The following is a 15,366-nucleotide window of genomic DNA, read 5'->3' on the forward strand; positions in this document are numbered from 1 at the left end:
CGCATCTCTCCCTTTCAACAGCGGGGCTCCTCGGGACTCCAGGTCCACCCTCCAACAAACGGGGCCCCCTTTCATCCTTCCCCGGAGTCAGAAGAGAGAGGGAGCGTTACTTCTGAAAAAGTGGGCGCACACACGCCCCGGAGTTGGAGAAAAGCGGGGCGGGGGTGAGGGGCAGGGTGGAGGGGTCGGAAGGAGGGCGGCCTCCGGGTGCGCCACGCTGTCGGACCCGTTCCGGGTCCTCTGCCCCCAGGGCCCTCCACCCTGCCGGTGGCCCGCAGGGCACAAGGTAGGCAGGGCTGGACAGCTCCCGCTTTGATCTCTGGGCTCCCGTCCCTTCTCCAGCTGCCGGGCTGCCCCCGAGAGCTGCAAACTCTGCCCACGTCGGTGTCAGCAGAGCCCTCCGACGTGTCCATAAGTGTTTCCAAACTTGGAAAGGGCGGGGAGGAAGGCCGGGGCGAGGGGGGATGGGGAGGGCGGAGGTATGCAGACAGCGAGTCAGAGTTTCCCCTTGAAAGCCTCAAAAGTGTCCACGTCCTCAAAAAGAATGGAACCAATTTAAGAAGCCAGCCCCGTGGCCACGTCCCTCCCCCCGCTGCACTCCCTCCTCGGCGCCCCCGCAGTCTCCTCCCAGCTGTGGCTGCCCGGGCCCCCAGCCCCAGCCCTCCCATTGGTGGAAGCGCTTTTGGAGGCACCCTCGGGCCGGAGAAACTTGGGCCGTATAAATAGGGCAGATCCGGGCTTTATTATTTTAGCACCAAGGCGGCAGGAGGTTTCGGCTAAGTTGGAGGTACTGGCCACGACTGCATGCCTGCGCCCGCCAGGTGATACCTCCGCCGGTGACCCAGGGGCTCTGCGACACAAGGAGTCTGCATGTCTGAGTGGTAGACATGCTCAGCTTTGTGGATACGCGGACTTTGTTGCTGCTTGCAGTAACTTCGTGCCTAGCAACATGCCAATGTAAGTGCCTTCAGCTTGTTTCGGGCAGTCTGGGGAAGAGGTTAGAGGGGTGGGCAGGAAAACCTGGTCTGAAATGGAAAACCTCGCCAAGTTTCAGGGACAGCTAGGAGGGCAGGCTCTCCGGCATGTGGAGAAACGCTGGCATATAGGAGAAACGTGGAAAATACTGTAGAAATGAAAATCAAAAGAGGCTCTCGACTCTCGCCAAAAGTTAGGGAACTTTTCTCTTAACTCGGACTGAAGCTGTGAACTTCATCTGGATCCTCCAGCTAGTGAAGCTCAAAGGGAGCAGAGAATCTTTTTCTTTTAAGGATGAGATGTTATCTGACATGACCAAGGAAGCCAAAGGCCTCCACCTAAAAGGCCCCATAACTGCCCTGATGCCCACCTCTGCAAAACCTGAGGCCTGGCTCAGAAAACCTTTTAATTAAGTTATTAAAAAAAAAAACCTCACGCCCTAAAGACTTCTCTGGGTGTTTTAAGACTCGTCTGGATGATGGTGACCATGAGGCGCCCTCTGGAGGGAGGACAAGGAGGGCACAGGGGACCAGGGCTTAAGGCTCGTGGAATCCCCAATTTAAAGACTCCACAGGGTTATACAGAGAATGTCTGCATTTCTCGTTGAACCCAGTCCCAAAAGCTAGTCAGTGTTTCCCGGCAAGGAAAATGGATACTTCCTGAAATGTAATTAACTTCTCATTTCATTACCTGATCATGGTAATAGTAACATGATTTAGCTAAAATCTGCCCTGCCTTTTGTTGAGCCTGAGAGTTATCTCTTTAACATGTTCCCTGTGATAGGCAGTCTGAACTTAGCAAGTTGGGAAATTATCAACACTGATCTGGGTCTCAAGAGACCCAGGTTTTCCCCATGACTCTGCCAAAAATTTATCATGTGACTGAGGGCGAGTCAAACTGAGCCTTTTCTAAAACACAGGATAGAAATTGGATGGACTCCAAGGCTGCTTTCCAGCTGTAGGTTTTATGACCCGATTGGGTATCTGGCCACACCCAACACTCTAAAACTTGACTCCACCCATATGCCACGGTGTCTACCGTTGCATCATTACTGAAGCATTTGTGTGTGTGTTTTCTCCCTTCATCCACTTTTAGTATACACACTGGGAATGCTAAGGAATAATTGCATTGAACAAATTCACATTACCAGGTTCATTTTTTATGAGATCTGAGGGTGGTGGGGAAAAAGGGTCTTCTCCTAAAGATGAAAATAGACCTAGGGAAGTTTGAAGATACAAAAGACAATTCAACTTCTAATCAATATCCAACCCCAGTCTGAATAAAAGTTACCCAACACACATTCTTCAAAATGGCTCAGTCTGAATAATTAGAAGGCAAATTTCCAAAACCATGAGGACTTCCGTTAATCAAGCCCAGGCATAATTATTCTTCCTACTGATGAACACAATGAAGTAAACATATCATTTTCCTAATTTAAAAGTAATTCTCATAAATTGCCCTTAAATATCAGGGCTGGATGTGGTCCACCCTCCTCAATTGTGACTGCTACAACAGATGTTCTCACTCCAAATGACACACTTCTTGGCCACCTAATTAAAGCAATTTTTGGGGTGATTCATTTTGTTGCCAACTTGGCCACATTTATATCCTGTGTTAGCCTGTAATTTTTATACTGTAGGAGCGGAATTCAGTCTTTAAGGACTCAGAGCAATTATGGCAAAGGGGGAGGATACTACTTTGGTGTATTTTTCCCATTATTTTTCTAGATCTTTAATGTAGTTTTTCCATTTATACAGAGCAATTCTTTCTCAGGGCCAAAAGTGATATATGTTGGTAAAATGACCTTACCTAATTTAAGTGAACCTATTTAAAGCAAAACTTCAGATGTCCAAATGAATCCATTTTCATGGTGACTAATTCACAAATTAGTCCTTTTGAAAAAGGACATTAAGAATGGTACAAACACCATAATGTTAATGTTATATAAAAAAACAAAATCTGCTTTAGGTAATGTAGTTTCCTAAATTTCCCCCCTTTTAAATTTCTAAGTATCAAAAATTATCTAAACTACAAATTATTCCTCATCAATCTACTGGTTTCGCTCACATTCAGTGAGTCACTGTGCAATTTACCATCATAATTACTAAATATTACAAGTATCCTTTAGATACATTAATGTTTCACAGCATTTATAAAATAGTAAATAATTAACAATTTAATTCAAAATATATTTACATATTAATATTTAAAACAAATGGTCCTGTTGATCCCTGCCATAATTTTGACCTGCATAATTTCCAAGTCATTAGAATATTCTTAATAAAAAATACAACTGGTCCTTTAATTAAGTCAGTCAGTTTTATAGACAAGTATACCCATTTGTTAATCACTGCTGGTGATCAGTGAAATAATACTAATAATTATTTCTTTTTTCCCTTTTTCTCTATAGCCTTACAAGAGGTGAGTAAAATTATTTTTAGAATTTTTAATTTTAGACTTTGATTACCTTGGCCAGAGTAGTCGTCTCTGGGGAAGGAAAAGGAAGCTATATTGGTACTGACCAACCTGAATTTCCAAAAATATGAAGAGTTAAGGTAGTCCAACCTTTCTGGTTGCCTTAGAAAGTACCCACCCCAGTTTCCAAAGTGGGCGGGGCTACTGAATAAGGCCACCCTAAAACCTACACCCATAAGAAAAGAAGAATAAATAATTCAGTAGAAGGTTGGGTGTTAGCACCAGGTTCCCCGAAGCTAGACTTCATCGAGCTAGAGAATTTTGTCACTCCCTGGAGTCATCTGCAAGATTATTATGAACAAATTCTTAGCTCATGAACTGAATTTGAGGTATAATTATAGATAAGTATATATCTGAGATCTGTACATATTTTTTATTGGTAAAATGTAAATTGTACTTTGAAATATTAAGATAATAGTCATGTGCAGTATGTATAATTTGTAAGTATATTTGTATACTACATGGAAATGGGAGCCATTTTAAAATTTATACAATTTTCCTCATAATAATCTTTTACTTATTCTCTTCTAGGCAACTGCAAGAAAGGTAAGAATCTAATACTTCTCTGTATCTGAAATGATCAGAGATAACTTAGAGTTTAACTAAACTTATGGTACACTACAGAAGGAAAATACCTTGTCAAGATTTTGTGCATATGAATATGCATTAGCTAAACCATAAAATGAAGTAGCTTTGATATGTAAGATAACAAAGCTTTATTCTCTTCCAGAGTCATCTCTAATTATATTTATATTATACAACTGGTGACTTACATACTAAAAAAAAAAGAAAAGATTTTTGTTCTAGAGATGAACTGAGTATTAATTATAGGTAGTAGACAAAAGTTTATTTTAAAGAGCTTTGACTATATAAATATGCTATTATTGACATTACAAAATAATAACTTTATCCACAGAAATTATCTTTCTAAAAATAGTGGTTACAATATTGGCCCTAATGCTGGAGACTATAGCCTCCAATCTCCCAGTGTAAAACAAAATTATATGTAATTATAATAAAAACAAAATATTTTTATCTATTGTATTGTGCTATTTTTATAGCTCCTATCTGATAACACTATGGTTAGATCAGCCTCCTGACTAATCATTATCAAGAATGCTTTGCTCATTCACTGGAAATTGCTTAGACATTTATTATTGTGCTGTTTGTATCTTCCTTATAGGGCCCAAGTGGAGATAGAGGACCACGCGGAGAACGGGTGTGTAATTTTTGAACTATTAAAGAGCTTTGGCCCATATTTTAATAACTACATATTAGAAACTACAGGAGTCTGACAGTTTATAAAAATGTTATGTATCCAGATAATTGCCTACCTTTTAAGCAGATAATGCCTTACAGAAAGTGAATGAACATAATTCTAGATAATCAATATTATTTTTAGGTCAAGATTATCCTTTAAGAAAGCAAACCTATTACAGACAGCCATATTCTTTGCATGGTCTTTCTTTGCTTTAAGGTGACATGTCCAACACATACATAAGGGAGATGTGCCTACCCACTACAACATGACCCTTCCCTTTTTCAACATGCTTTGTTTACTTTTCAAGTAAGATCTCTGATGTAGGCTGAATGTAATAGTGAACCTGCAGTCAACAACATGTTTCTGTTTAATAAATGTATAAGTTAGGCTTGCATTTTTTTCATGGTATTCTTAGATCTCCTTGCTATATTTCTGTGATATCAATATATAAATACCCATACCTTGTATCCATTGAGAAGTGCAGACTTAAATGTATTCCACTCAAGCAATTTATTACAGGTAGGATTATGTCAGTAAATTACTTTAACATAAATAGTATTAATGGTAGGAAAACTGCAGGATTTTCTATGCTGTGATGACTGTTAATTGTCATTTCATCTACTTTTCACACATAACATACTAAAATAATTGAGTAAATTCATCAATTAGAAATTGACAGTCAATATACATAGTATATCTGGAGAAGGAAATGGCAACCCAGTCCAGTATTCTCTTGCCTGGAGAATCCTATGGACAGAGGAACCTGGCGGGCTACAGTCCGTGGGCCCACAAAGAGTCGGATACGACTGAGCGACTTCACACATACATAGTATATCACTGTGCACTGTTAACCATATGAATTTATAGCTATAAGTTTTAGCTTTATTTGAATACTGGAGCTCCTTTATGCTTCAATATCAAATAGCTGACATAGTCCTCTTCCAAGAGGAACTATCCTGTCTTGTGTCTTCTTTGGACACCAGCTACTAAACCTCCTTCTAAAACAGACCCATGTCAATAGTGACGAATGTGGCAGTTTAAACGTCCACACCACGTGTACCTTCTGACCAACTTCCAATCTTGTCACATGGATTCTGAGGGCTCCTTTTTGAAGTACAGGTCTCCATGGAGCTTGTCTAGCCCTAATGTAATTCACTTTTTCCATCACAGGGTCCACCAGGCCCACCAGGCAGAGATGGTGATGACGGCATCCCAGGCCCTCCTGGTCCCCCTGGCCCTCCTGGCCCCCCTGGTCTTGGCGGGGTAAGGTGTCTTTAAGTATCGTTAACTTCAGTTTCTTATACCTGTATTGGAAGAAGACTCATTGGGGAATTTGTTTTTAGTGGTTTTGAGGGAGAGTCTGCTATTTGGATGTTAATGTAGTATTTTATTTCATTTCTTTGGTTTCTTCATTCCAGATTCTGCTTTGGCAGATCTCTTTGTGCACCCTTGTCAATTACGGGACAGGTCTTTGTGTTCACTGAAGGTAGCTGCAGCCCTTGCGACCATTATTTAACTTGGGAATTTAATATCTTTTATCAATGGGGCACAAATAAGAGGTGTTGCCTTATTAAAAAGTTTGATTAGATTGAATTATAAATGAAATCCCTGATCTCAAGCAATTTCACAAACATCCTACTCTTTTTATTCTCCTTGGCTTGAAGTCTGCAGAACCAACATTCAAAGCCATTTTGGGTTTAATTTGCTTGAAACTAATTTGAGAAAAGTACATTTTCCTTTTTCATTAATATCTTCTTTTAGCTTTATGCTTTAACAATGGTATGAGCGCCAAATGGCCTCACTGCAGGAAGGAAAACATATTTGCTTAATTGGTTAGCACTATGAATCAGAAGCCTGATTCTAATACCCAACTATATGCCAGTAAAATAAGACCTTTCTCCCCCAAAGATCTTATTATGATTGCTTATCTACTGAGTGCATTAAAAAGCACCTTCTTTAATAGATCTACCACTATAAGAGAGATCTTTAACAGTAAAGCTATTACTGTGAACTATTTTTTAAAAGTTTAATCTTCCAAGGGGCATTTTAATTTAACTTTCCTCTAAACTTGAATACTCTCTATACTCTTTTTGAAACTACAGCAAGAAAAAGATCCCTTAGTCGTTTTGTGTAGTTCCGGAGGAACAGGGCAACAGGTGGGAATGCAAAGTTGTTCTCTTGGTTTCTGCTTAATTTATCAGGGGCTCCCACTGACTTTTAAAGTTTAGAAAGCTCTCTTCCTCAGTGTACAGGTAGAGACTGAAATGAGAGGGTTAACAGGGCAGGAAAAGTTTCAAAATAAAGTAGGGAAGCTCCCTATTTCAAACTAGGGGTGGCCCTAAATTTTAAATTCTTGAATTTTTTTAGGAATTTAGCTCAGTAGGGAAATCTAAATTGAGAATGATGTAAAAAATACTGCTCCCTTTTAAACATCAACAGAAAAATCTTTAAAAATAGAATGAGAAAAATGAACTATATGGCCAATAATTATTTTATATATATATTTTTTCTTTTTCTCCCATCTAGAACTTTGCTGCTCAGTTTGATGGAAAAGGAGGTGGCCCTGGACCAATGGTATGTTTATCTCCAATTTTTATCTCAGCCAAAAAAGTACTAAATAGGGAATTTACTTAATTTTTAAAGTTCACATAGCCATTTATTTAGCTACCTAGGTTAATAGTACTCAGAGCAGATAAAAGCAGTAGCCATTTTTGTATACAAATCTATAAAAATCTAAGCTTAGGTAAGGGGGTTCCATTTTCTCTACAAACATGCCTCCTTATGATAGATCAGATATTTATTTCCAAGAAATAATCTGTGGACATAGTAACCATAATTTAAGCAAACCAATTTAATTTAGAAGAGTGATCACTCTAACTTTTTTATGCCCTTTAATATTGCATAGAATTCTAAGCAACCAGGAGAGACCCAGAACTATTAAGTTCTATGAACTTGCTGGAGAGGATCAGCAAGTTCTAGTCTAGCCCATTCATTTTCTGTGTGTGTGTATTAGTCACTCAGGGGTGTCTGACTCTTCGTGACCGAATGGACTGGGGCCCATCAGGCTCCTCTGTCCATGGAACTCTCCAGACACAATTACTGGAGTGGGTTGCCATTCCCTTCTCCAGGGGATCTTTCCAATCAAGGGATAGAACCCGGGTCTCCCGCAGTGCAAGTAGATTCCTTACCATCTGAGTCACCGAGGAAGCTCATTTTCTATTTAGAGAGTTTAAGGTCTTTCCCAAGGACATACATGTGGTTAATGACAGAACGTCAGGCAAGATGTCTGATATTCAACATCATGGCTTATGTATCTAGTACTTGAATAAAACATTACTTCATTCAACAAGTATTTACCAGCTATCTTCGATGAGACCCAAACTCTATTATGCCTTTGGGATACAAACAGTGAATGTGACACATTCTCACCATCTCTCAAGGAATTAATAACATAGGAAATGTTTCTTTTTATCCATTTTTGATAAAAAATTCCTTTAAAAGTCTGATTAATTATAAATCAGTATAGGAGAGAATATGACTGTGGTGATAAAAGTCTATCTTTTACAAGTAAACCTTCTCACAAGCATTAGTGAGTTTTGTTAGGGAAAAAAAACTGATAAGAAAATGCAAAATATATACTCGTGTGTATAAAATAAAGGGGAAAATTGCTACAAGTAAAAACATTAAGTTGATTAAACGCTGCAGTTTAGTACATATCCACACATAATTTAGTGATTTTTTAATTAATTATTTGCAAACAAAAGTATTTATCTGCCCAAAGTTAAGATAGTCCTTAAAATATAAATTTTACCTGGACAATGTGTGCAATGCTGTCTTCAAAAGATGTTCTGCTGTAGCTAATGGTCCGCAATAAGCTAATACACTGTAAGGGCAAGACAATATTTTCTGTAAATTAAAACTCTCACTTGAGAAGTAATATGCCTTTAATTGATGATTTCCAATTTCCTGATTTTGCTGGTAATTTAAAGCATTCATAGCTGAAATGAGGAAGTAGAGATTTTCTCTTGGCTTTGTTTATATTGGATATTTGAAACTAGCCATTTCAGCTAATGCTGGGCATTAAAAGCAGTACCCATATCTTAAGAAGAAGCTAAAATTAAAAAAGTAACTCATTAATTAAAAGAAAAAAAAAAACACCTACATAAGTCTGGAAAGTTAATATGGATTTCAGGTTTCCCTGACTTCGGAACATCTTTCTGGTAGGCAGAAAGTGTCATGTTTTACTTTTAAATATCAGTGAAATATAATTTAAGCTTGCACATTGACAGGCATTCACAGACATATGTAATCAACAGATATTTGTTTCACAAACAGGCAAGATAGGCAGCAATAAAGCATTAAAATAAATTTCCATGTTGGAAAATCAGTAACTATAAAACCCCAAAGGGTTCTTCTCTGAATTAATGAGTAATCATCCTCCACCCAACAGCCTCCACAAAATAAACTACCTTTTATGTAAATGAAATTGTTGCAAATACATGGAAAAAATGAATAAATATAATAAAAAATTCATGGTGTCAAGGAAAATTATTTTTTAATGTACCCCTGAAAATATTATTTTGATTGAATAGTGACAGTTTTTCTTTTAACGTGGAAGCAATTTCTAAAACCAAAAAAACACATAATTCTTATAATTAAAATGATGTGCTTTTAATAAAATCTGTATTGTTTCACTCTGGGCATTAATATAGTGGGGCAGACTTGACTGCAGAGCCCCCATAGACAAATTACCTGAGGCCTGTTTGTGCAGTATTTTCAGCGTTAGAGGCATGGCCCCTACAGAAGAAATTGCATGGGCCTTGCAAAGGCGGCTCACGGGTGTATGCAGCTCCCAAACCAGCAACACTTGGTCTGACTCTGTGTGCTACAGAATGAAGAACCAAGGGGAGAACAGTCTGCTGCCATTTGGGCCATATTTTCAATAATAGTAACATATAATAGATTCTTCCAGTAGGACTTTTAATAGTATTTTATTTTTCCTTCACCCCTTACTACATCCACTTTGGTTTGACATTTTCAGCAGCCACTAATAGCCTTTAATGGAGCCATAAGATTATAACATAAGATTATTAAACAAAAGATTATAACCTCCCTCTGATCATTAAGAAAGACTTTCGATCTTTTGCAACTTATGCCCCTTGTGGCAAGAAAAACACCAGTTTCTTAGTTAGGTATGATATGAGGAGATAACATATGATTAAGGAAATCCAGATGGAAATGCTTCACTGGCTGAATGCACGGTAGTTGTAGAGTCTGTACCATGCAAAGACTGAGTCACTTCATTTCATTAGAAGAACCTCAGTATGCCTAATTGCACACGAATTTAAGGAACCGGTGGCCATGCCATCTAACCAAGTTATGTTCTGGGTTAGGAGAAAAGGTGAAAGCAAAGGCAGAGAAACAGTGGAAGAAACTTGGGTCAGTAAATGCTTCCTTGGGAGGGACAAGAACTTAAGAAATGAAACCAGGACAATTCTGTTCATTAGTGCATCACAGACTGTGGCACTGCCGAGGTAGTTCTGTCTAACCCACAGCAAAGCCAGGATGACTTGCCAGTGCTAACTGTCTGTCCTCTTCACAGGGGCTGATGGGACCTCGCGGCCCTCCTGGCGCCTCTGGAGCCCCTGTAAGTACCGGGAGCCTGTACTCTCTCTTATGTAAAGAAGACAGAGAATTAAATAAAGGCTTGGAATGTGACTTACTGTGTTTCTTGTAGGGCCCACAAGGTTTCCAGGGACCTCCTGGTGAGCCTGGTGAACCTGGTCAGACTGTGAGTACTTTTCCCCCTGTGTGATAAGTATTTTTTTCAAAAGGTTTATTAATATAGCATTAACAAAATGAGGGGTCTTCTGTTTTCCTAGGGTCCTGCTGGTGCTCGTGGCCCACCTGGCCCTCCTGGCAAGGCTGGTGAGGATGTAAGTATTTACTCTTAAGCATTTCCAAGTGTACCATTTAAATACTCCTGCCTCAGATAGCATTTCTAGATCCAAATGAAGTATTCTGCCAAAAGCTGAATATGCCTGATGTAATTCTCCCCATATGGAAAATAATGTTTTAATGAAATAATGATTAATTTTCTTGTATTTAAGGAAATATCATTGTTAATTAGATATGTATCTGGATCCATATTTTTATATAATGCATTTTTCCCCCTACTGTAAAAACCAAGATATCCCCACTTTGAGCTGCTCGTTTACTAAGAAAAGGTTTACATTATGATGCTTTGATGTTTTAGGGTCACCCTGGAAAACCTGGACGACCTGGTGAGAGAGGAGTTGTTGGACCACAGGTAAGATTTTTTTTTTTTTAATAACAGCATTTAGTCCAAACATCAGAGGTATCTCATGTATCAAATAATTGCTAAAACTAAAATCAGACTAAGTGGCAATGTAGATGTCGTACTTATGACACTCACTGGGGGCATCCAACAAATAAAAGAATAGTTAAGAATAGTTAAGTTAAATAGTTGAGAATGCATAGTTTTTATTAATGCTAATAATGTAACATTAATGACAGCAAGCCTACTGTAAACAACTAAATTGTGGGTTCTAAGAGTATCATAGGATTAGTTACTCAAATTATAGCATCTTAATCACCTCTCTGTGCTTACACATATGCTAGTCTTTGATTCCAAGCTTGGACTTTGATGAGAAGAAACACTTTGGAGGGAAGAAATCAGGATCTTTTTATTTAGGATAAAAATGTCATCTGTCATCTGTGTTTCTTTTTAGGGTGCTCGTGGCTTTCCTGGAACTCCTGGACTCCCTGGCTTCAAGGGCATTAGGGTGAGCACCTTCTTTACCCACGAAAGAGAAAATGTTGATTACTTTTAGTAAACCCCTCAGGTACCTTTAAACTTCTGGATAACACATATTGGTTCCAAATTCCTGGAATTTGCCCAAGTGGAGAGAGAGTTAAAGAGTAAAGTGGCCAGAAAGTAAAGTGGAATGTAGCTTTTTTTTTTTTAAGTCTGTTCATAGCTTCCAAGAAATGAGGATCCTACAGACAAAACTGTATAAAATGGGTGCAACTTAAGAGGTATTTAAAGCCGTCAGAAGATCATAAAATTATTAATGATGGAAAGTACGTGAGAGAGCATCTCGTTCTTTATGCTTCTCTTCCAAGTGGGGGAGGTTTAGTGACCTACCAGGGCAACAGAGGGAGTTTGTCGGGGGCTGGGGCACTGGGACTTCATATTCTCCTGAAGCAGTCACAAGGTTCTTAGAGAAACAGTAACTGCAAAGATAAAAGACGTCTGAGTTGACCGATCACTGTAATGGAATAGCATTTTAATAATGAGGATTTGCCTTTCAGGGTCACAACGGTCTGGATGGATTGAAGGGACAGCCTGGTGCCCCAGGTGTGAAGGTAAATACTAAATCAGAAGTCCTGTTTTTAAAACGATTGCAATTTCCTATCGCCATCAAAAAATATGTTTTACTGAAGGCTACTCATATTCTTAAGAATATCTGATTTCCTCAATACTTTAAATCCCTCAATGGTCAGGACTATGGGATTCTATATCAAAAGGCCAATTATGAATAATATTCATTTAATTTAATACCTATTAAATGATTAAGATAAAAATAATGTCAATAGTTTCTTCCTCCATTTCCTTTCCTCCTGTAATTTCAGTTGTTCTCTGCAGCCACAATAAAAGTAAATAAACATATAATCAGATATTAGAACACTATGTTATTTTAAACTGTAAATTCCCCTTTGCCATGCACTAATTAGATAGGTACATTCATGTCACAATACACTTTTCAGCCTCTTTCCTGTGATTTATCTGTGCACACTCAAAAAAATTTTAATTAGGTAATTAAAGTCTCAGAAGTGTGTTATCTCTTGGCCCGGCTCTTCTCTGACAGCGTTTTCAACTATAAAATGTTCTCTCTTCTATTAAGGAGATAATGTGATATTAAAGTGAATACCAACGTAATTACAAATTAATGAGTACGGAATACTAGTGGGACCAGAAATGAACATGAATATGGAGACTATGTTCTAACTTTGCAGCTGCCACACAAATGGATAAGGTCAAACTTCCCCTCCCTGGAGCCTAAGATAATAGCTCAGACTACTAATCACAGCACCATCAAATGCTAGGGCTGCAAGGAGCCTTGGAGGCGCTCTCCTTTTGCAGATCCAGGAAACTGAAGCCTAAAGAGAATGAGTGACTTGCCCAAAGTCACACATCCAGTAGGAGGGCACAGGCTAGAATTCCTGACTCCCACTCTAGGGCTCACTCACGAAGAATACACTTCAGATAAAAATCCTAGAAATGAAGCATCTTAAATGGTCTCACAGACCAGGTTTCTTCTATATCTAAATTAGATTATCTTGAAGGAAAGTTCCTTTTCACATGCCATAGTATTAGATTACCACCACCACCACCACCACCACCACCGTGGTTTTTACTCAAGAAGGTAGCTTGGAAATAATACAGCTCTATAAAATATTTCATGCACATTTTATAAAAGTAAAAATACTGTGTTCAAAATAACTTTAAAGAGGGTAAATATGTTGCAAGCAATTTACCCTGTTGTCTCTTTTTATGTTATCATTCCTAATACATACGCCTCGTCTAAATGATATCCAAAATCTAAGGGGAAAACTGGGGAAAGGGTAAATAACATGTGACCACATCTCCCTAATACTGTGGTATATTATATTATCTAAATAAAAACCCATATTGTATACATTTTTAAAATTTACGTGGTCGGCATAATTGAGAAACAGTCTATATAAGAAACGTTACATGAATACATGAATGGTTGAAACTGAAATGATAGTGTAAAAATTACCCAATCAGAAAAAAGTAATATATATATATAAATATATAAAATGAATAAAAACTCAATCCTCCTTTTCCATGTAGGGTGAACCTGGTGCCCCTGGTGAAAATGGAACTCCAGGTCAAACGGTAAGTATTGATTACTTTACTGTAAATAAAAAATGTGTACACTCTTTGCAAGCTGGAACTTCTTTAATGTTTTTGCTAATTACCATTTCCCTTGGCATTGTAGTCTTTGATATTTTTCTAATAGCCTTCTGCCTAGTTAATTGAAATCCATTACCTTTTAGTTGGAATTAGAACAAGACCTATTCATTTCCAGTGGATTCTTGCATATGTTGGAAATTGGGGAAAAAAAAAGCAAATGATGCCTGTGACTTTTCCTTGAATTAGCAATTCTGGATTTCACTGGAAATATTTCTGCTTCTAGGGAGCCCGAGGTCTTCCTGGTGAGAGAGGACGTGTTGGTGCCCCTGGCCCAGCTGTGAGTGCTTCCAGTTTGGTTCTTTTTTATAAGCTTCTAATATCTGCCATTTAACTTTGCACTTGACTTTTTTTCCTCTTTTCTTCATAGGGTGCCCGTGGAAGTGATGGAAGTGTGGGTCCTGTGGGCCCTGCTGTAAGTTGTGACACTGAAGAATTTGGAAGGATTGGGAGTGTGGGCTGGAGCTGTCTTCTTTATTAATTCCTTGTGAAATAACGCCATTTTAGACACCTTGCCAAATGTTCTCTGAAGGGTCTGTTTATAAGAACTACTATCCTCGAGGCTTGAAATTGATATGTAAAATAAAATCTACCTCACTTGGGATTCCTGGAATGGCTTCCCTCTGATAATATACCATTGACGACAAACTAGCTGTCAGTTTTCTCTTGGCCAACTGTGACCACACCACTCTAAGCCGCTTCAGTCTCCTGTTACCGTTTTGTGAATTTACTGGGAGGAAACTTCTCACCACCTTCTCCTGCGATTTCAGGGTCCCATTGGGTCTGCCGGCCCTCCAGGCTTCCCAGGTGCTCCTGGCCCCAAGGTAAGAACGCCGGTGACCACTGTCATTACTTGAACACTTTTTATTGTGATGTGAAAGAAAGGGACTGTGTTTGCAAGTAGCCAGTTACAGAACAGCAGCTTAATGGGTCCTTCCTTCAAACTGGGTATAGAACAGCTGGCTTTCTCTCTCTAAACCTGAAATAGATTCTCTCTCTGCACCCTGAGCACGGTGGGCATAGATAAAGATGGTAGCATGGAAACTGACTCCACGGGGCTCCTCTGGCGTACTCTCTCAGACGAGCTGGAACTGAGTAGTTGAGACCCAGAGTCTCTACCAAGAGAGACAGACATAGATGTAGATAGCAGTGGCAGCCAAGATGGTCAAACCGGACCAGAAACATAGAAATGCAGACCCGCAACTGGGGTGCGCGCTCAGTCACTCAGTTGTGTCCAGCTCTTCACGACCCCATGGACTATAGCCTGCCAGGCTCCTCTGTTCTTGGAATTGTCTGTGGTACCAGACCTCATAAGGGAAATTATTGCGATTCTGAAGAAATGTCATAAAACTTGGTGACCTAAAACCAGAGATATGCTGTCTCATTTTTTGCTAATGCCGCGGTGTCTATTCCTGCTTTTAGGGTGAACTTGGACCTGTCGGTAACCCTGGCCCTGCTGGTCCCGCGGGTCCCCGTGGTGAAGTGGGTCTTCCAGGCCTTTCTGGCCCTGTTGGGCCTCCTGTAAGTAGCCGTTGTCGTTAATCTAACCAAGCAGGAGGAAGGAAACGAAAGGAGTGAAGGCAGGATCATAGAACAGAAACACTCCTATGAACCGTATCCTTCTCCCTTCCTT

At 39.3% G+C, this 15,366-nt stretch overlaps 1 protein-coding gene across 1 annotated transcript in view; it reads left to right on the forward strand.

Moving 5' to 3' along the window:
* The first annotated feature begins 770 nt into the window (after nucleotides 1-770).
* Nucleotides 771-15,366, forward strand: part of COL1A2 (collagen type I alpha 2 chain) — a 36,362-nt gene continuing 21,766 nt past the window's right edge. Inside the window, exons 1-17 of the mRNA XM_052638564.1 lie at nucleotides 771-957; nucleotides 3,386-3,396; nucleotides 3,982-3,996; nucleotides 4,634-4,669; nucleotides 5,882-5,974; nucleotides 7,238-7,285; nucleotides 10,314-10,358; nucleotides 10,449-10,502; nucleotides 10,594-10,647; nucleotides 10,968-11,021; nucleotides 11,464-11,517; nucleotides 12,047-12,100; nucleotides 13,614-13,658; nucleotides 13,960-14,013; nucleotides 14,104-14,148; nucleotides 14,504-14,557; nucleotides 15,156-15,254. Of these exons, the coding sequence (XP_052494524.1) occupies nucleotides 888-957; nucleotides 3,386-3,396; nucleotides 3,982-3,996; nucleotides 4,634-4,669; nucleotides 5,882-5,974; nucleotides 7,238-7,285; nucleotides 10,314-10,358; nucleotides 10,449-10,502; nucleotides 10,594-10,647; nucleotides 10,968-11,021; nucleotides 11,464-11,517; nucleotides 12,047-12,100; nucleotides 13,614-13,658; nucleotides 13,960-14,013; nucleotides 14,104-14,148; nucleotides 14,504-14,557; nucleotides 15,156-15,254 (885 nt within the window). The 5' untranslated portion in view covers nucleotides 771-887. The remainder of the gene's footprint in view (nucleotides 958-3,385; nucleotides 3,397-3,981; nucleotides 3,997-4,633; nucleotides 4,670-5,881; nucleotides 5,975-7,237; nucleotides 7,286-10,313; nucleotides 10,359-10,448; nucleotides 10,503-10,593; nucleotides 10,648-10,967; nucleotides 11,022-11,463; nucleotides 11,518-12,046; nucleotides 12,101-13,613; nucleotides 13,659-13,959; nucleotides 14,014-14,103; nucleotides 14,149-14,503; nucleotides 14,558-15,155; nucleotides 15,255-15,366) is intronic.

The sequence above is a fragment of the Budorcas taxicolor genome, chromosome 4 (genome assembly GCF_023091745.1).
Source record: "Budorcas taxicolor isolate Tak-1 chromosome 4, Takin1.1, whole genome shotgun sequence".
Lineage (NCBI taxonomy): Eukaryota > Metazoa > Chordata > Mammalia > Artiodactyla > Bovidae > Budorcas > Budorcas taxicolor.